The 21,708-nt window shown below is 37.6% G+C and overlaps 1 protein-coding gene across 4 annotated transcripts in view; it reads right to left on the bottom strand.

Annotated features, from left to right (window-relative positions):
• The window catches only part of FILIP1 (filamin A interacting protein 1), a 239,292-nt gene extending 218,063 nt beyond the window's left edge, over positions 1 to 21,229 (bottom strand). For 3 of the 4 annotated variants that reach the window (XM_032275485.1, XM_032275487.1, XM_032275484.1), the window contains exon 1: positions 21,210 to 21,229. In XM_032275485.1, coding sequence (XP_032131376.1) covers positions 21,210 to 21,212 — 3 coding nt within the window. In that variant the 5' untranslated portion in view covers positions 21,213 to 21,229. The remainder of the gene's footprint in view (positions 1 to 21,209) is intronic. The other variant, XM_032275489.1, reaches the window with a different exon arrangement.
• Positions 21,230 to 21,708: the final 479 nt, after the last annotated feature.

The raw sequence follows: 21,708 nt of genomic DNA, 5'->3' as shown, positions 1-21,708 counted from the left end.
TTCTCTAATGCAGGAGTTTGTGAGGAAGAAAACCCCTTTTCAAAAGGGTCTAGTTAAATCAGAAATGCAGATAGATAAATATTAGACAAAGAGTATACCACATACCTAAAGAAGAGATTGGCTAATTCTCAAATATTCATGATTACAGGGACAGAAAGTATGTAGGTAATTGAAATACATCTATGAGATCCTCAAGTTTCATACACTTGAATTGCAAAAATTGCATTTTTTGCTACATTATGTATCAATTCCCTTAAACCACAAAGACCAATCAGAGTTTTATAATTCGCTTGACTAAAAGTTATAGCTGTCATAAGGTGGTACTATGCCCAAGCTATTGCTTCTGGGAGAGAAGACCTGGTCTCCATCAGAATGGCAAGTGGAATATCATACACTGGACATGTTTTTGGGAATTGCCTATGTATTTAGAAGCACTTGCAGCAGTTCCCTACATCCCATGCCTGATAAAAGTCACATATGTCCTGGATTAGGATTCTCCAGAGAAACAGAATCAATAAGGGGAAGAGAGAGAAAGATTTATTATAGAAATTGGCTCACACAATTATGGAAGCTGAGACATCCCACAATCTGCTGTCAGTGAGGGGCAGCACCAAGACAGCTAGCGTCGCAATTCAGTATTGAGTTCAAAGTTCTGAGAATCAGAGGAATGGGGCAGCAATGGTGTGAATCCCAGTCAGAGTCCAAAAGCCTAAGAATCAGGAATGCTGTTGAATAGATGCCCAAGGGCAGAAGACAGTTGAGTTGTCCCAGCTCAAACAGAGAGATGATGAATTCACCCTTTCTCCATGTTTTTGTTTTATTTGAGCTCTCAATCAATAGATTGGATGATGCCCACTCACATTGGTTAAGGGTGATCTTCCATACTTAGTCTACTGCCTCAAATGCTAATATCTTCTGGAAACACCCTCACAGACACACCCAGAAATACTGTTTTATGAGCTATCTGGGCATCCCTTAGTCCAGTTGTGCTGACACATAAAATTAGTCCTCACAAGTTCATCCCTTGTTAATCTGACACCCATACACATCTCTTTAAACGATACTTAATTTCCAGATAAAGACAAAAACAAGGTCATAATTCTACCTAACATGACACAACTATTCTGCATACAGCGGAAAGTACACTAACTTATTCCTCATAAGAGGAGGTAAAGTTTTCAATTGGTCTTATCTTTTTTCCTGATGTCCCATAACTTAAATTCAATGATGTAAAACACAGCTTAAATACTGCTACAAAGTAAATACATATTATGTTACATGATAAGGGAATAAGAGAGGAAAGAGGATATTTACTTAATGTCTGTAACACATATATTCATAACAAAATACATACGAAATAGTAATTACAATTTTAGTCCTCATTTCTGTAACTAGTAATATTATTGTAGCCAATGTCTTCTTCTGCTGCCCCTTCTATATTCCTTTTGCCTTCAGCAAGCACCTCAGCTGGTTGTAGTTCTTTACATGGCAGAATGACCCAAACCTTCATTTCTGGAGAATTTGGACCATTTGTAGTCCTGCCTAGATTGTGTTGTTGTAGCCTTCCATTGACCTTAATCACAGGGCCTGGATACTAAGAAATACCCTAAAGGACCTCTTGTATTCCAGATATACTCTTCCTTACCTCCATTTTAAAGTAGTAACCCAATTGCCCCTTACTAGTCCAAGATCAATCACCCAGCCAGTACCATAACTCTCTTCTTTGCCTGTTGACTTAGGAGCATGAGGAGCCCCAAATGGCCAGGTGGCAGTTTTAACTTCTAGTTCAATGAAATTTTTGTTATATCACCTGGTAGAAGCATACCTCCCTGTGGAACTATGTAACCTCTAGGCCAGCAGAATATAAAGTCAAAGGAAGAGGACACAAAAACGTTGCCAGTGGGTTACTAGAGATAACAATGAGTGGTGCCACCCCTTTTCCACCCCTTGATTCCTGAACCTATGAATCCTGGCTGTCAGAGAAATAGCACCACATAGTAAACACTGATTCAGAGCATAGACACCTGGAGAAACTTGCCCTCTAGCTGGTGCTGTAACTCAGTCTTCAGAAAGCTATTTCATTGTCTTTTCAAGCCAGCAGCTTCAGAATGGTGGTGAACATGGTAAGATCAGTGAATTCCTTGACCACAGGACCACTGCCATTTCTTTTGCTGTGAAGTGTACCTTAATCAGAAACAATGCAGTATAGGATACCATGACAGTGCATAAAACATTCTATAGGTCTGTGGATGGTAGTTTTGGCAGAAGCGTTTCATGCAGGGAAGGCAAATCGTATTCTAAGTAAGTATCTATTCCAGACATTAGCATTTGAATTGGTAGGCTGAATAAAGAAGCAGTTCAGTGTAATCAACCTGCCACCAGATACCTGGCCGATCATCCCAATGAATGGTGCCATGTCAACGGTCTCAGTATTGGTCTCCACTGCTGGCAGACTGGGCACCGAACAGTGACTTTAGGCATGTTAGCATTGGTGAGTAGAAATCCATGTTGCTGAGCCCTTGTTTACCCTCCAACCCGGCCACTCTGAACACTTTGCTCATGAGCCTATTGGGTTATGACGGTGGTGGCTGTGGAAAGATGTTGACTGGTATCTATGGAATGGGTCATCCTATGCCCTTGATTTTAAAATCATCCTCTACTCAGGTAACCCTTTGGTGAGCATTCACATGAAACACAAATATTTTCACATTTTTTGGCCCATTCAGAGAGGTCTAGCGACATACTTTTTCCCCAAATATTTTTGTCACCAATTTTCCAACCATGTTCCTTCCAAGTCTCTGACCATTCAGCCAAACCATTGGGTATAGCCCATAAATAGGTATATAATCTCAGCTCTGGTGATTTCTTCTTCCAAGCAAAGTAAACAACCAGAAACATTGCCCAAAGTTCTGCACATCATCCCTGCATATTTCAAGTCCATGGTGGGACTAATCTCTGCAATCCCTCCAGGAGTGTACTATTGCTTTGGATTTACTATTTTCCTAGGTAAAGGCAATTGCAATGGTTTTCACGTGGTCTTTCCCACCGTAATGGCCCTTACTCTACAGATTAGGGAATAGATGTGGGTATTTTGCCAGATGCTAAGTATGTCTAATTCAGTTATGCATTAGGAACTGGGGAGATAACCACAGAAAGAGTTTAAAGACCCACCATGAGTTGGACCTGAGCTACAATTCCGTTGATCATCTGACTTCCATAAGCCTCTACTCTGACTGGAGGGCCATGGAGACGTTTTGGATCTCCTGTAATCAGTGTCAGTTCAGAGTCAGTGACCAATAGTCCCCAAAATACCTGATTATTTCCTTTCCCCCAATGCACAGTTACCCTATGGCAATAGGTACCTTTGGAGAAGGATGAGAGAAACATTAAGGCTATAAATTTTTAGAAGAATTCTGGTGTGCCAGGATGCTTCCTCAAGGGACCCAGCCTCCCTGTCATTCAAAAGGTTTTGGATCTGTAAACTGGCTGAAGTCTGTGTAGGAAAGGAAAAATAATTGTCTTCCACCTTTCATGAGCTGTTAGCTGGGACTCTCCATAACAACAAGAACAACAAGAAAATAAAGATTAACAAGTGAAAACCAGAAAAAAAACAGAAGTTTAATAACATGTATACCTTCTGTATACATGGGACATAACCCACATGAATGAGTAATCTTTAGATCTCAAAGAAGTAGTTTAAACTTCAGACTTAAATACCATCATTTGCTGAAACAAAAAGTAAGAGTTCAGGGAAAGGTTGGTTACAGGAAGGTGATCAGAAAAAGTGTAGTAAACAAATGTAAGCTTTGTTATCCAGATTTAAGTCAATGCCTTCCCCATTAAGAGTTTTTATCTATGTAGTCATCCCTCTTCTCCTGATGCAGAGGAGACAATTTTATTAATGGAGATTCTCTTTATGGATATAAATTTATGTTAGAAAATGGTAACTTCCACTCTGTTTTCAAGGCTTCTCCTGTATCTGCAGTTTCTCAAAATAAACAGCTTAAAATAGTCCTTATGCCAAAGAGGCACATTTGGGCTGGCATACTCGGATTTCCTACAGCCATATTTTGTATGTAATCAGTGTCAGTTCAGTCAGTGACCAACAGTCCCCAAAACCTCTGATTATTTCCTTTACCCGCCTGGTAAAAGGCCATAGGTCCCTTTGGGGGCCATATTTTGGGGTGGTGAGTCCTGAACCCCATCATCTGGGAATTGATTAGAGAGTCATGATTCTCTGTTTTATGATTAGACTTTGTTCACTTGATCTGGAACTTTTCTGCTTATATGGATGAAGAATTTTAAGTTTCGCATCTATTTCATTTCTATGAACGCCGTGATTAACTAGCTGACACCCTATGTCTAAGCAAGTCAGAGAGTTCTGATTGTTGCTTTGACTCTTCTGTTCATTACACTAACTATACCCACCTTGTCTTTGGCAGTTGAGTGTCATCACTTGGCCCCTCTCACTCCAGGGTCCAATTACCCCAATTGTATTTGGGATTTCCAATTGAGCAGCTATGGTTTCCTCTGTAAAATGTGGCCTACAAGAAAAGGCCAGATTTCACTGAGCTCTTCAAGGATGCTGGTGGTCCCCTGCCAAACTTATTTTTTCAAAGTATTGTTGAAAAATATGTCTTATGGACCTCCTAGAATGGGTGAATAGGTCTCAAAAGACAAATCCACTCTAACATTCCAATCTCCCTAAGTCTTTGAATCCCTCCCATTATATTAAACCAAGGGTGGTCAGGCATATCCATTTCCTCACAGTGAGTTATCTTTTGATCCATGTTTCAGCCAAACAAACAAACAAACTGTTAGAGATCTTTCTAACTCACCAAGCTGCAACATAAATGTAGAATCTGCTTAGTGGGCCAATATAAATAAATTTGGCCTGATCCAACTTTATGTTTTTTTCCACCATTATCCCACACCCTTATATCCTTTCCCACACATTTTTCCTGGATTTCTGCTTACGTAAATTAGAGAACTCAAGTAGTTTTATTGCAGTGTAGCATACTTCTTCATGGGTCACACTTTGTACCTCACCTTCAAGGGCCTGCTAGGATTCGAATTTAGTAAACTTAAGTAGAAATATCTTATGCAGAAATATCTTATGCAAATATCTTACTTCTTGGTAATAAATCTAGAAGCTAAGAGTGGTTGTGGGGTGGGGAGTGGTACTGAGAAGAATCAACATTGTTTTGCACAGCAAATGCTTTAGGGAAGCCATTACTATTTCCTCAGGCAAGGCAGGGTTAATCCTCTCATATGGCAGTGGAAAGGCTGACACCATTATGGGTGGGGAAGCTACTTCCACCAGGGATGGGGAGACCTCTTCCACTGGCAAAGAAGACTCATCAGAATTTAGAAACTCAATGTTCCCAGCTTCATCAAGATCTTCCCACACATGTCTATCTCCACTTATGGAATCCCATTCTTTCCCAATTAATGCCCTCTCTTTAACATTAGACACCCGGTGAAGCTGGAAATTCCACTTGCATTTTAAGTCAGCCAGTGGAAAGATGAAGTTCTGTCATTGATTTTTAGTAATTCCAGCCCTGCAGCTACAGGAAATAAGGCTCTCTTTCAAGGCATACCGAGAAGCTTTTAGATCATTTATGCTGTGCATTACTGGGAATTCAAATCCCTGAGCTCACCCTTTTCTTTCACCACTTTGTCCAGAGACATTAGGAGCAAGCAACCAATGTCATCATATTTTTTAGTTTACAAAAAACATGTTTAAAGTACTATATAGAGAGTCACTAATATCCTTGCTTCTTATAATTGGTTGATTAGGAGTAAGCAATGCAGATATTTTGCAAAACTCTATTAACAGTTCATGCCATGGAACTATATGTGCTCTATTTACGACTGGAAATCGAGTATTAGCAACTTTAATCAGGTTAGAAAGCCAATTCTAGAAGTCCTTGACCTATCCAGAAAATTTATTCTTAAAGTTCTCTTCCTCTGGAACCACTTTTGGTACCAAAATATGTATTAGTCAGAGTTATTTAAAGAAACGGAACCAATAGGATATATGTAAAATAGAAATGGACTCATGCAATTATGGAGGCAAAGAAGTTCCACAATCTGCCACCTGCAAGGTGGAGAACCAGAAAAGTCAGTGATATAATTCAGTCTGACTCTAAAGACCTATGAATGGGGGCAGAAGGGTACTATGGAGTGAGAGCGTAGTATCACAAGTCCCCGTTGAAGTCTGAAGGCCCAGGAACCTGGAGTGCAAATGAGCAAGAGCAGGCGAAGATAGATGCTCCAGGTCAAAGAGAGAGAGAGTAAATTCATCCATTCTTGGCCTTTTTGTTCTATTTGGGCCCTCAGTGAATTAGATGATGCCCACCCATATTGGTGAGTGTGACCTTTTTATATTCTGTCTACCAATTCAAATGCTAATCTCTTCCAGAAACCATTCACACACATACACCCAAAAATAATGTTTTACCAGCTATCTATGCACTTTAGCCCAGTCAACTGATAAAATTAACCATCACAAGTCCACTGTAGCAAACCTAGGCCCTACCTCTAATCCTCTCTTGAGCTCCCCATACCCCACCCAGAAACTACAGGTAAACAAAATCTGCTTTTTCCCATGGTGCCACTAACACAACTTCCCCTCCTACACCAACATTTCACCACCCTTTCCTTTATTTCCAAATGAGCCTTAAGCAGACAGCATATGGGGAGCCTTACTGTGAGTTGCATGTGCACCAGATAGTGGTATGACAGTTGGATGGTGACCTCTTCCCTCATTCCTGCTCTGGGAACTTATTGAGACCTGATGTTTGATTAAAATACTACTGACTGCACAACAATCTTCCAGGTAGCTACAGAAGAGTAACAGGCCCTCGGGAATGGGAGACCATTCTTAAGGCAAGGAATAGGCAACAGAGGCCCCTGGCCCCAGGCCTCCTACTTTTGAAGATCATTAATTACAATCTGCTTTGCCTAAATACAAAAATAAATACATAAATAAATATAGCATTTGCTTGAAATATACTTAGAGATGAAATACTATTTCTTATATGTCTGAGAACAGATATCAGCATATCAGCAACTTTCTAACATTTTACTTTCTAAAATTGTTTTTAGGAAGTTATTATGTATGAAAATGTGAGACTCCCTGCAATGACTTTCATTCATTCTCATTTTACTTCTCTTTTTCTAACCAATAAAGCAATATAAGTTATTCAGTAAAAAGTGGAAGAGACACACACAAGATATTAGGCAAGGCTCAATCTAAATATTCATTACTGATAAATCAAGATATAAATCAAGATGTTGTATATAAATGTATAAAAATATGAGAGGAGAATATATATTTCTAGGTAAATATATGGTTGGGTAAAAAAGAGAGATGAGGTAAAATCCAAGATATTATCATTAGTATGTAAAAGCTCTACACATTGATTTGAGTAAAAGACGCCAGACAGGTTGATAGTTTCATATTCTGTTTCCTTGTCTGCAATTAGTGATGTTTACAAAGAACCAAAAATACATACTCTACTACAAAAATGTGGTAGAGAGTGCTGGTTGTCTACAAAAACCCATTTTCCCTTTTCCCATAATAATTAAATTATAGTTGTACCTGATTACCCAGGTAGCTGGTATTTCCCAAAGTCCCTTGCAATTACATATGGCCTTGTTGTCCAGGCTGGTCTTAAACTCCTGGGCCCAGGCGATCCACCTTCCTCAGCCTCCCAAAGTGCTGGGATTAAGTGATCTGCCTTCCTTCGCCTCCCAAACTGCTGGGATTACAGGCATGACCCACTGTGTCTAGCCTGGAGAATTGTTTAAAGCTGAGATGGTGAAATATAAAATCACTTGCTGTCTTAATTTTTCCCAGAAGCAGATCCCAATGCAAAAATTTGAAGTTAGTAAATTGGGGTATTTCAGAGAATATGTTAGAGAAGCAGAGAAACTAATTGAGCAACAGAAGCAACCACTAAAGAGGACATGGGTAAAGCAGCTACCACAAGGGGCAACTGGAGCTTAATTTTGTAAGAAAACTCTGGGAAAATGGTACAAAGAATATACCTTAGAAATTATTCCACCCAAGGAGTGAGGTAACTGTGGTATTTGTGCACCAACAAGGGGTTAGGTCATTAGCTAAGGGCTGCTCCTGGGGATAGGAATTATGTAGCACTTTGTCTACACCTACTCAGAGCTGGAAGAAAAACACTGAGGCCCAGAGACACAGATACTGGCAGTTGGGGTTTCACCAGAGCACAATGAAAGCCCCAAGGAAAGTGAAGTGGGCACTAACATGTCTTCTGCACTAGCACAATGTTTGTGTAGGGTTCAATAAAATGTAGCTATTAAAATAAAAAATTAAATTACTTGTTATTAAAAGATAATGTTATTTCAAGACCAGCCTGGGCAACATGGCAAGACCCTATGTCTACAAAAAATCCAAAAATTAGCCAAGTGGAGGCAGAGGTTGCAGTGAGCCAAGATCATACCACTGCACTCCAGCCTGGGTGACGGAGCAAGACTCCCTCTCAAAAAAAAAAAAAAAATTAGCTAGGTGTGGTGGTGCCACCTGTGGTCCCAGCTACTCAGGAGGCTGAGGTGGGCGGACCACCTGAGCACAGGTGGTTGAAGTGGCAGTGGGCCAAGATCACACCACTGCACTCCAGCCTGGGTAACAGTAAAACCCTGTCTCAAAAAAAAAAAAAAATCCCTAGTATAAGTATAGCCATTATTATTAGATAGTATTAAGTTCTTTTAATGGATGAGGAAATTGAATTTCTGAGAAGGTAAGTAACTTAACCAAGGTCAGTGTCAGAACTAGAATTCACACCCAGTACTATCTCATTCTGAAGTTACTGCACCTTTGGAAAAAAAGGGATCCTTTCAACAGAGGTAGAAGTTTTCCATTTTCTACTGTTGGAATTTTTAGTAGATGAATATGTTGGAAGTTTTCTTATTGGAAGATACATTTCAGGGAAATTAGATAAAATCAATCAACTCTACATTAGCCTATACTGTTTTATACAAAATAAAATACTTCTGATAACACTTTTTGTTAAGCAGAACATTTTTTATGCCTGAACAGGCAAAAAGAGGCACATTTAAGCCATTTGTTAATACAAATTTAATTAGCATTATTTAGATTAGTTAGTCAAAACCTAACTGAAACTAATTCTGTTGAATAAATCTGCTTTTTAAGATGGTCTCTGTGTGTGAGAGTATATATATTTATATTTATATAAAATGTGTTTGTCTTATATGTGTGTGTATATATATGTATACATTATATAATATGTGTTATGTGTATATATATATGTATATATATAAAAAATTTCAGATAAGAACCCAGCTCTACTCACTTCCCTATCAAGACTTGCATAGAGAAAAAAAAAAGATAAATACATATCAAAATATAAATAATTCAAAGGTTTAAAGTGCTGGGGAGTTTCTGAATTTGAACAAAGAATTCAATCTATCCACCTAATAAGAAGTTTGGTTTATTTCATAAATTAGTTAATAGATAAAATTCATAGATATTTGATGAGAGAAAGTTACTTGTCCTAGGCTTTTTAATTCTTTATAAAGAAAAGCAGGCATACCGAGAGGTTAGTCAAAAGCTTTTTCCTTATTGGATTAGCAATTTAATTCAATAAGCAATTTTTTCCAGCATTCTTTTATATTTTAAGTTAATAGTCTGGCAGGAAAAATCCTGCAAAGTTGTCACACATAAGCAATACACTGAGTTAAAATAATGATGTTGTAAATAATATGGAAGTATTACAAGATCCTAGAGGAAGAAAGCTGTCTCTTTACTCTTCACCGCCACTAGATATAATCTAAACATTACATTCCTAAAAGAATATGCAATATCACTCACATTCAGGCTAGGCAATTGCATTCCTCTCTTGGTCTTAGCTGAACTCTGCAGCATGATCTTAAGCTTTGGCTATTTGAGGTAAACGAACCCTGCGGTCACGCCTGCTTCAGCTGAAGCAATATGTCAATATGGACGGGCATGGAAGAGAATACTAAAAGCCTAAAAACTCTGATTATCTTCAGAAAATGTAATGAGTCAGTTCCTATCCTTATTGATGTCAGACTTTTATAGGGAACATTACATCACATGAAGTCTGAAAAAGAAAGCAAGCCAAAATAAACAGAGCTGCACCTCAAAAAGTCCTAAGTCTCACAGCAGGCAGAGTTTAGCTAATGTGGTCACATTCATGATTTTTATTCAGACAATGGCAATAAAACAAACATGCACATTAGGGCTATGCACTTATCTAACTTATAAACAGAAATATGCACATTGAAAATATTGCACTTCTCTACTTAAGACCTCACCTATCTCGAGAAATGTATTTGGTTTTCATTTGTCCAGCGACCCACACATGAGATATATAAGGTTTAATTAAATAATGAAATGTAGAATATATGTAATACAGTTTATCTTAAAAATCTTTTACCTTTTTTTGTTTGTTTGTTTTTGAGACAGAGCCTCACTCTGTCACCCTGGCTGGAGTGTAGTGGTGATCTCAGCTCACTGCACCGTCCCAGGTTCAAGCAATTCTCCTGCCTTGGCCTCCTGAGTAGCTGGGACTACAGGCACACACAACCACACCTGGCTAATTTTTGAATTTTTAGTAGAGACAGGGTTTTACCACATTGGCCAGGCTGGTCTTGAACTCCTGATCTCAGGTGAACCACCTGCCTTGGCCTCCCAAAGTGCTAGGATTACAGGCGTGAGCCACCATGCCCGGCCACCTATATTTTTAAAAAAATATTTATTCAATATTCTACAGCATATTATCATTTTAAGCTCTCAAAACAAATGTTTTTTTCACTGAGGATGGCATACTGCCTGATTGAGTTTTAAAACAAAGTTACATATCAAGTGCTCTGGTAATAGAATAGCAGTACTGTGATTATGTGGGGTTTTTTTGAAGTTATCATCTATTGTCAATACAAACTTAAATATTCACAGGTAAAATGATATAATCTCTTAGATTTACTTTTAAAAACTTCAAATAATTCAGAAAAAAATAAGCTTAAAGAGCACAGATGAAGCAGTAAAGCAGAATGTTAGTCAGTACTGAGGTTGAATGATAAATACATTTATATGCAGGGTATTGGGTCCAGGACTGTTAAGTATACCAAAATCCTCATATACTCAAGACCCACAGTGGATCCCCTGTAAGCAAAAAGTCGCCCCACATAGGAGCATTTTCCATCCATTGAGATATGTGTTTAATTAAAACAATTCTTGTATAAGTGGACCCATACAGCTCAAACTCCCGTTGTCCAAGGATCAACTGTATTATTATCTTTTCTTTTGCATATGTTTAGAATTTCACATAATAAAAGCATAAAACTAAAAACAAGAATCATATTTTGATTTTATGCTTTCAAATTACCATGTTAGTTAGGTATTTTCTGTAATAGAAAAAGTTTTAATTACATATAGAAACTACACATTTTTCTTCTGTATTTTTTTAAATTGCATTTTAGGTTTTGGGGTACATGTGAAGAAAATGCAAGATTGTTGCACAGGTACACACACGGCAGTGTGATTTCCTGCCTTCCTCCCCATCATCTATATCTGGCATTTCTCCCCATGCTATCTCTCCCCAACTCCCCAACTCCTCCTTGTCCTTCCCCTATTTCCCCCCAACAGACCCAATGTGTGATGCTCCCCTCCCTGCATCCATGTGTTCTCATTGTTCAACACCCACCTATGAGTGAGAACATGCAGTGTTTGGTTTTCTGTTCTTGTGTCAGTTTGCTGAGAATGATGGTTTCCAGGTTCATCCATGTCCCTACAAAGGACCCAAACTCATCGTTTTTGATGGCTGCATAATATTCCATGGTGTATATGTGCCACATTTTCCCTGTCCAGTCTAACATCAATGGGCATTTGGGTTGGTTCCAGGTCTTTGCTATTGTAAACAGTGCTGCAATGAACATTTGTGTGCATGTGTCCTTATAGTAGAATGATTTATAATCCTTTGGATATATACCCAGTAATGGGATTGCTGGATCAAATGGAATTTCTATTTCTAGGTCCTTGAGGAATCGCCACACTGTCTTCCACAATGGTTGGACTAATTTACACTCCCACCAACGGTGTAAATTGTTTCTATTTCTCCACATCCTCTCCAGTATCTGTTGTCTTCAGATTTTTTAATGATCGCCATTCTAACAGGCGTGAGATGGTATCTCAATGTAGTTTTGATTTGCATTTCTCTAATGACCAGTGATGATGAGCATTTTTTCATGTTTGTTGGCCTTATGTATGTCTTCTTTTGTAAAGTGTCTGTTCATATCCTTTGCCCACTTTTGAGTGGGCTTGTCGGTTTTTTTCTTGTAAATCTGTTTTAGTTCTTTGTAGATTCTGGATATCAGCCATTTGTCGGATGGGTAGATTGCAAAAATTTTATCCCATTCTGTTGGCTGCCAATTCACTCTAATGGCTGTTTCTTTTGCTCTGCAGAAACTGTGGAGTTTGATTTGGTCCCATGTGTCTATTTTGCCTTTTGCTACCAATGCTTTTGGTGTTTTGGTCATGAAGTCCTTGCCTACACCTATGTCCTGAATGGTTTTGCGTAAATTTTCTTCTAGGGTTTTTATGGTGTTAGGTCTTATGTTTAAGTCTTTAATCCATCTGGAGTTAATTTTAGTATAAGGTGTCATGAGGGGGTCCAGTTTCTGCTTTCTGCACATGGCTAGCCAGTTTTCCCAACACCATTTATTAAACAGGGAATCCTTTCCCCATTGCTTGTTTTTGTCTGGTTTGTCAAAGATCGGATGGTTGTAGGTGTGTTGCGTTGCCTCCAAGGTCTCTGTTCTGTTCCTTTGGTCTATATCTCTGTTTTGATTACTGTAGCCTTATAGTATAGTTTGAAGTCTGGTAGTGTGATGCCTCCTGCTTTGCTCTTTTTGCTTAGAATTGACTTGGCTATGAAAGCTACCTTTTGGTTCCATATGAAGTTTAAGGTAGTTTTTTCCAGTTCTGTGAAGAAGGTCATTGGTAGCTTGATGGGGATAGCATTGAATCTGTAAATTACTTTGGGCAGTATGGCCATTTTCACGATATTGATTCTTCCTAACCATGAACATGGAATGTTTCTCCATCTGTTTGTGTCCTCTCTTATTTCGTTGAGCAGTGGCTTGTAGTTCTCCTTGAAGAGGTCCTTTACTTTCCTTGTTAGTTGTATTCCTAGGTATTTTATTCTCTTTGACACAATTGTGAATGGCTGTTCATTCTTGATTTGTCTCTCTTTAAGTCTGTTATTGGTGTATAGGAATGCTTGTGATTTTTGCACATTGATTTTGTATCCTGGGACTTTGCTGAAGTTGCTTATCCGTTTCAGGAGATTTGGGGCTGAGACGATGGGATCTTCTAGATATACAATCATGTCGTCTTAGAGACAATTTGACTTCCTCCTTTCCTATTTGAATATCCTTTATTTCTTTTTCTTGCCTGATTGCTCTAGCTAGAACTTCCAATGCTATATTGAATAGGAGTGGTAAGAGAGGGCATCCTTGTCTAATGCCATATTTCAAAGGGAATGCTTCCAGTTTTTGCCCATTAAGTATGATATTGGTTGTAGGTTTGTCGTAAATAGCTTTTATTATTTTGAGATACATTCCATCAATACCTAGTTTATTGAGGGTTTTTAGTATAAAGTGCTGTTGAATTTTGTCAAAGGCCTTCTCTGCATCAATTGAGATAATCATGTGGTTTTTGTCTTTGGTTCTGTTTATGTGGTGAATTACATTTATAGACTTGCATATGTTGAAGCAGCCTTGCATCCTCGGGATGAAGCCTAATTGATCATGGTGGATAAGCTTTTTGATGTGCTGTTGCAATCGGCTTGCCAGTATTTTATTGAAGATTTTTGCATCTATATTCATCATAGATATTGGCCTAAAGTTTTCTTTTCTTGCTGAGTCTCTGCTGGGTTTTGGTAACAGGATGATGTTGGTCTGATAAAATGATTTGGGAAGGTTCCCTCTTTTTGGATTGTTTGAAATAGTTTCAGAAGGAATGGTACCAGCTCCTCTTTTTATGTCTGATAGAATTCGGCTGTGAACCCATCTGGACCTGGGCTTTTTTTGGGTGTTAGGCTCTTAATTGCTGCCTCAACTTCAGGCCTTGCTATTGGTCTATTCAGGGTTTCGACTTCTTCCTGGTTAAGGCTTGGGAGGATGCAAGTGTTCAGGAATTTATCCATTTCTTCCAGGTTTACTAGTTTATGTGCATAGAATTGTTTGTAATAATCTCTCAGGAGGGTTTGTATTTCTGTGGAATCTGTGGTGATATCCCCTTTATCATTTTTTATTGCATCTTTTGATTCTTCTCTCTTTTCTTTTTTATTAATCTGGCCAGTGGTCTATTTTGTTGATCTTTTCGAAAAACCAGGTCCTGGATTTACTGATTTTTTTGAAGGTTTTTTTGTGTCTCTATCTCCTTCAGTTCTGCTCTGATCTTAGTTATTTCTTGTCTTCTGCTAGGTTTTGAGTTTTTTTTATCTTGCTCCTCTAGCTCTTTCAATTGTGATGATAGGGTGTCAATTTTAGATCTCTCCTTGCTTCTCATGTGGGCATTTATTGCTATAAATTTCCCTCTAGACACTGCTTTAAATGTGTCCCACAGATTCTGGTACATTGTGTATTTATTCTCATTGGTTTCGAAGAATATCTTTATTTCTGCCTTCATTTCATATTTTATCCAGTCAACATTCAACAGCCAGTTATTCAGTTTCCATGAAGCTGTGCGGTTCTGAGTTAGTTTCTCAATTCTGAGTTCTAACTTGATTGCACTGTGGTCTGAGAGACTGTTTGTTATAATTTCCTTTCTTTTGTATTTGCTGAGGAGTGATTTACTTCCAATTATGTGGTCAATTTTAGAGTAGGTGTGATGTGGTCCTGAGAAGAATGTATATTCTGTGGATTTGGGGTGGAGAGTTCTGTAAATGTCTATTAGATTTGCTTGGTCCAGGTCTGAGTTCAAGTCCTGGATACCCTTGTTAATTTTCTGTCTGGTTGATCTGTCTAATATTGACAATGGAGTGTTAAAGTCTCCCACCATTATTGTGGGGGAGTCTAAGTTTCTTTATAAGTCATTAAGAACTTGCCTTATGTATCTGGGTGCTCCTGTATTGGGTGCGTATATATTTAGGATCGTTAGCTCTTCTTGTTGCATCGATCCTTTTACCATTAGGTAATGTCCTTCTTTGTCTCTTTTGATCTTTGTTGGTTTAAAGTCTATTTTATAAGAGATGAGAATTGCAACTCCTGCTTTTTTTTGCTCTCCATTTGCTTGGTAAATCTTCCTCCATCCCTTTATTTTGAGCCCTTGTGTATCCTTGCATGTGAGATCAGTTTCCTGGATACAGCACATTGATGGGTTTTGGCTTTTTATCCAATTTTCCAGTTTGTGTCTTTTGATTGGAGCATTTAGCCCATTTACATTTAGGGTTAATATTGTAATGTGTGAATTTGATCCTGCCATTTTGATGCTAGCTGGCTGTTTTGCCCGTTAGTTAATATAGTTTCTTCATTGTGTTGATGCTCTTTACCATTTGGTATGTTTTGGAGTTGCTGGTACTGGTTGTTCCTTTCTATGTTTAGTGCCTCTTTCAGGAGCTCTTGTAAAGCAGGCCTGGTGGTGATGAAATCTCTGAGTACTCGCTTGTTTGTAAAGGATTTTATTTTTCCTTCACTTATGAAGCTTCATTGGGCTGGATATGCAATTCTGGGTTGATAGTTCTTTTCTTTAAGGATGTTGAATATTGGCGCCCACTCTTTACTGGCTTATAGGGTTTCTGCTAAAAGATCTGCTGTGAGTCTGATGGGCTTCCCTTTGTGGGTAACTCAACCTTTCTCTCTGGCTGCCCTTAGCATTTTCTCCTTCATTTCAACCCTGGTGAATCTGATGATTATGTGCCTTGGGGTTGCTCTTATTGAGGAATATCTTTGTGGTGTTCTCTGTATTTCCTGGACTTCAGTATTGACCTGCCGTGCTAGGTTGGGGAAGTTTTCCTGGATAATATCCTGAAGAGTATTTTCCAGCTTGGATTCATTCTCTCCATCACATTCAGGTACACCTATCAAATGTAGATTAGGTCTTTTCACATAGTCCCATATTTCTTGGATACTTTGTTCACTCCTTTTTACCCTTTTTTCTCAAATCTTGCCTTCTCATTTTATTTCATTGAGTTGATCTTCGACCTCTGATATCCTTTCTTCTGCTTGGTCAATTCAGCTGTTGAAACTTGTGTATGCTTTGTTAAGTTCTCGTGTTGTGTTTTTCAGCTCCATCAATTCACTTATATTCCTCTCTAAGTTGTCAATTCTCATTAGCATTTCGTCAAATCTTTTTTCAAGGTTCTTAATTTCTTTGCATTGGGTTAGAATATGTTCTTTTAGTCACAGAACTTTCTTATCACCCACCTCCTGAAGCCTGTTTCTGTCAATTCATCACACTCATTCTCCATCTAGCCTTGTTCCCTTGCTGGTGAGGAGTTATGATTCCTTGTAGGAGGAGAGGCATTCTGGTTTGGGGTGTTTTCATCCTTTTTGCACTGGTTTCTTCCCATCTTTGTGGATTTATCCACCTGTCATCTTTGTAGTTGTTGACTTTCAGATTGGGTCTCTGAGTGGATGTCCAGTTTGTTGATGATGAAGTTATTTCTTTCTGTTTCTTGGTTTTCCTTCTAACAGTCAGGCCCCTCTGCTGTAGGACTGCTGAGACTCACTCCAAGCCCTGCTTGCCTAGGGATCACCTGCAAAGGCCTCTGCGCTTTCACTGGTAGCTGCAATCCTGAGCTGCTCCTAATTGGCCATCTTGGAACCCCCAGTATTTTCAAATGCTATATTAAAGTGCTTAGAAAAAAATAACTTTACTAATAATAATATAATATTTTTATAAAAATAATATGAACATTTATCATTTTCCATATTTTTGGAAGGGGTTTGCAAAGTCAGACACCCTCAGGGTGAAGAGAAGTCCCCTCCAGAGAAATCCCAGGGAGAAGTGTATCTCACAGTGCAATAACCCTGTATGCAAATTTTTTCCTCTTTGTATGGGAGTTCTGGTCATTTTTCTGACAGAAGATTTTTAAGCACTATTTATTGATATATATTTTCAAGCATCTGGTTGATAAGATAATCATGAATTCCTATCTTTTCTTGTTTTGCAGTGTGCAAAAGAAAACCATGTATTCATGGCAAATAAGCAATAAAATTTTATCTTAGTGTCAATAGATTTTAACAACGGGATTTGTGGTTCTAAATTAGAATTCATCCACATATGAGAAAAAGTTCTTAAAATTAAGTACTTTTATTTTTTCAACAAAATTAGTTGCTTCACCATTGTACACTAACCTGACCGCATATGCATGTTCTAACACTGATGAATAGTACTTGAGCGCTACCTGGTGGCTCTCTTCCTCTATACAGCATAATTTTAGTCTGATACTCTGACATGAGAATATCTTTGCAGCAGCCTGGCACTCCAAATGCCAGATTAAAAGAAGACATTATTTGCCAGACCAATAGATCACCGGCTCAAAGATTGTAGAATCCAAAACCTTGTAACACAAAACATCCATTTTTAAAAAATATATAAGTAGTTCTGTTTTATTAGGTCAAATATTCTCTAATAATGCAAAAATTGAAAGGCAAAAAATTAGTAGTATTGGTTATTTTTAACACCAGACCATGTTTTAACAACCTAAGTGAGTATCATTAGTCACTCTTACCTCCTGGAAGAAACATGAGATTTGGAATCAGAAAACCAGATATTAAATGTTTAATGTCATCTTTCAGCCATTGAAGAAAATTGTCCCATTCTGAGTGGAAGAAAACATTTTTTAAATATTCACTTTCTTTGTTCCCCATACTTTCTTGTGTCCTTTCCCAAAACAGTAAGAAAATTAAGTCAAGAGAACAAGAAAGAAACAGTCAATATTCAATATGGTTTTTGTTCAATGACACATAAAAAAGGTCCCTAGGGGAGAAGTACATAAAGTTTACACCATATTAATTCATTGGAAAAATAATAGAAAGAGCCAAATTCTTGTGTCTGCCCATGAAAGACAAAATGAAAGACTATAAGGGAGGTGGTAAGCAAAATCAAGATCCAGAGGTGACCAACACTCCAGTGCTCAAAATTATAGTTTGCAGAATTCCTTGTTGAGTATCAGGCTTTCATCTTTCTCATTTGCAAATCAGAAAATTCAATATAAAAAACAGGACACACCATCTTGTCATATAAATGCCTTCTATTTCTGAAGCTCCAATATTTCTGCTGACCCATCATCTGACCGAAATTGTCTAAGTACCTACAACACAATTGGCCCCAAAGTACATTTTTTTATTTTGCACCACATACTTCTTCCCATGCATCAGCTACAACTCACTTGTTCTTGCCCACTTCTCTGTCTTCCTCCTCTCAAAGTCATATTCATCCTCCAAATACTAATTTAAACCACGCATGTTCCATGAGTCCAAATATTACTAGCCTGAGAGAATCTTTCCATCTCCTCTATACCCACCCAGCCCAAAACCACATGGACTGAGATAGAGGCAGATTCCCTGAGAAGAAAGGAGGGAGGAAAAAAGCCAGGCAGACAAAAACAAGAAGTAATCATTAGAGTTCTAACAGGAACAAACTATAGCAGTGAAAGTATACACAAACCATTAAGGGAAGTGCACAAAGTCAGTTCTGCTAGGGCTTTAGGGAATAATGAGAGGAAAGATACTTGGGGCTATAATGTGGAAGTTAATGAAATGACAGGCTGAAGAAAGTGATACTTAACTAGGCAGAAAGTGAAGAGCCAATGACTTTTCTTTTAAAAACACAATGGCATAATTTAATCTGGGTTGTAGGAAGATTTATCAGTTATCATTGTGCAACAGTGTTTTTCAAAGCGTGGTCCCGGACTGACAAGTATTAGAAATCACCTGGTTACTTTGTTAAAAACTGCAAATTCCTGCATACTACCCAAATTTACCAAATAAGAATCTCTAAAGTTGGGCCATGGGTATCCGTATTTTAAACATGTATTATAGGTGGTATTTCTACAGCCTAAAAAGCTGAGAACAAATAAGGTAGCATTTTAATAGGAAAAAAGATTTTAACAGTAAACCTACACAATGACCTTAAGTGGAAGTTCATTGAAAACCTTGCACTTACTCCTCTTGCATTTTGTCTATCACTAACTAGATGTGTGATTGGGCAATAATTTAGCTGCTCTGAGCCACAGTTACTCAGGCTATAAAAAAGTAAAATTTGAATGAATTAATCTTCCAAGCCTTTTTAAACTTTACATCATGATTTTTCAATCCTCCTTCTTGAACTATTTCTACACCAATGTGTAATAAAGGGTTAGTTCAATAGGCTTTGGCTGCTCAAATTGCACAATCCTAAGAAAGGAGTGGCTCTTGACCTGGTCCTGGGAGAGAACTTCTGAGTCCTTGGAATATCCTGATGACAAGAATGCTTTTGCATGCCTCTTGCCTTGAGCCATTCTGTACTGGTTTGGCTTTTTGGGGGCTGGAGATTGAGTAGCTAAGGTCAATCACATGGGTACTACATACCTATGTGAATGACCCCCCAAAAAATCCTGGATACTAAGACTCAAGGATACTTCTCTGGTTCACAGTACTCTACACATATTGTCACATGTCATTACTGAGAAAATTAAGGGCATCCCCCCTGCAAATTCACTGCTAGACAACACCAGGAAGCTTGTGCCTGGTTTCTCCTAGATTTCATCTACGCACCTTTTCCCATTGCTCATTTTAATCTACATTCTTTCACTGTAATAAACCATAATCATGAGTATAAAACTCTTCTGAGTTCCATGACTTCTAGAGAATCATCAAGCCTGAGAGTTGTACTGGGAACACTGGACACAACAGCATTTCAATATGATAATATTTTCTATTTCATTAAGCTTAAAAGTTGTTTAAGTAGAACATTTTATATTAATTTTCTATTTTGCTGCTCTTTGACCCAATATCTACTAGAAATTCATTCCATAGCAATTATATACAATTTAAAAAGCACTATATGAATTTAAATGTTTATCACAGTGTAGCAGAAAATTGAAAATAACTTAAGTTTCAAACATTACAGGAATGGAGTAATCAATAATGATATGTCCATGTAGTGTTACGGTGTATAGTTACTAAAATGTTTAATTAAAGAACATAACTCTTACCAAATTGTATGTGCACATGGACAAAAATGAAAAGAGAACATGGACAAGTAAGAAATTATTTATGGTGGTATTTAGATATTTTTTAAGCTTTTTATTGTTATTGTAATAAAATTGTTTTTATATAAGTATGTATTTTAAGCACCAAACTATAAATTCAATTTTCTTGTTTATAGTACTAATTTATATTTTAAATTTGAACTTCTGAAAATCATGGACCACTGATATACAGACCATCCACTAACTAAAATAGAAATTCTAGGTTCTATGTGGAATCTAGTTCCCTTTGACAAAGGATTAAGAAATAAGAGAATGGAGCAATGTGGAGAGACAACATTACGTAATGGAAGGGGATTGGATATTAGAGTCAAACCCACCTAGGTAGAATACCAGCTTTACCCACTATTAACTGTGAGGCCTTGTGTAGCTTTCTTCACCTTGGAGAGCATGAGTTTCCTCATGTGTGAAATGGGAATAATAATAACAACAACTGCATTGAATGGTTATTGTAACAAGTGAGTATAGCACTTCACAGTATCTGGCATGGAGGAAAAGTTAAACAAATATTCAGTCCCTTCTCTCTCCCACAATTTCAGTCTCCAAGATTCCAGATGTTAATCTACATATATTTTTAAGTGCTTTTCATCCTGTGATACCGAGTTTCAATATCATACTAATTATGAAGCAATGTAGTCTTCATGACATAAATAATAATGGCCTAGCAGATATGAAAAAAATTGTAATTTTTTAGGCGATTGATTTAAGGATTGAAAAATGTATACATTACTCTTTAGCATTTTTCCACTTGGCTAAGTCATAAATATAATTCTGAAAATCAAACAATCTCATTCAAACTTATGTTACTAATTTTCACATACAAAATAGAGAAGCATTGCATAAGTATGTACCCGAGATCATTAATGAATCAAAATCAATAACAATAAAAAATCAGAGAAATAATGGAATAAAATAATGGATGGAAATTCTTACCATAGCCACTGTCACTGCTTTCCAAAAGCTTCTGGGCATTGTATTTTGCTAAAAAATTCAAAGATGGAAAATTTTAGAAGTTGTTTCTCTACTTTTAAGTGCACAAAAGAAAATTGTGTTCCAATTGTCTTTCCTTGATTAGTTTAAAAGCAAAATAAAAATGATAGGGCAAAGATATTTTCCTCCAGTTTGCAATGTTTTATTGACCATCCAGCCTATCTGATATGTTGTTTTAATTATGTTTCTGTGTGGGAAGTATTGTCTCCTACTAAAGCATGCTCTTATTTAGTCAGGCAGGAGATTTTGAGAAAAACAAGTAAGACAATTTTAGTTTTCTTACCAGTGGGAGTCAAGTATGCATTGAGGAAATATTTGTCATGCTCACCACATTTTTGTGATATGCTCGTCTCACAGAGCCAGTGTATAACTTACATAAGAGAATAGTGGTTGTTGTGTATAACACTAGAGAAATACTCCCTGCCGCCCATCTTACCTCCTA

This window comes from Sapajus apella, unplaced genomic scaffold (assembly GCF_009761245.1).
Source record: "Sapajus apella isolate SASKATOON/1434 unplaced genomic scaffold, GSC_monkey_1.0 scaffold6, whole genome shotgun sequence".
Taxonomy (NCBI): Eukaryota; Metazoa; Chordata; class Mammalia; order Primates; family Cebidae; genus Sapajus; species Sapajus apella.
This window is presented reverse-complemented; position numbering and strand designations above follow the sequence as displayed.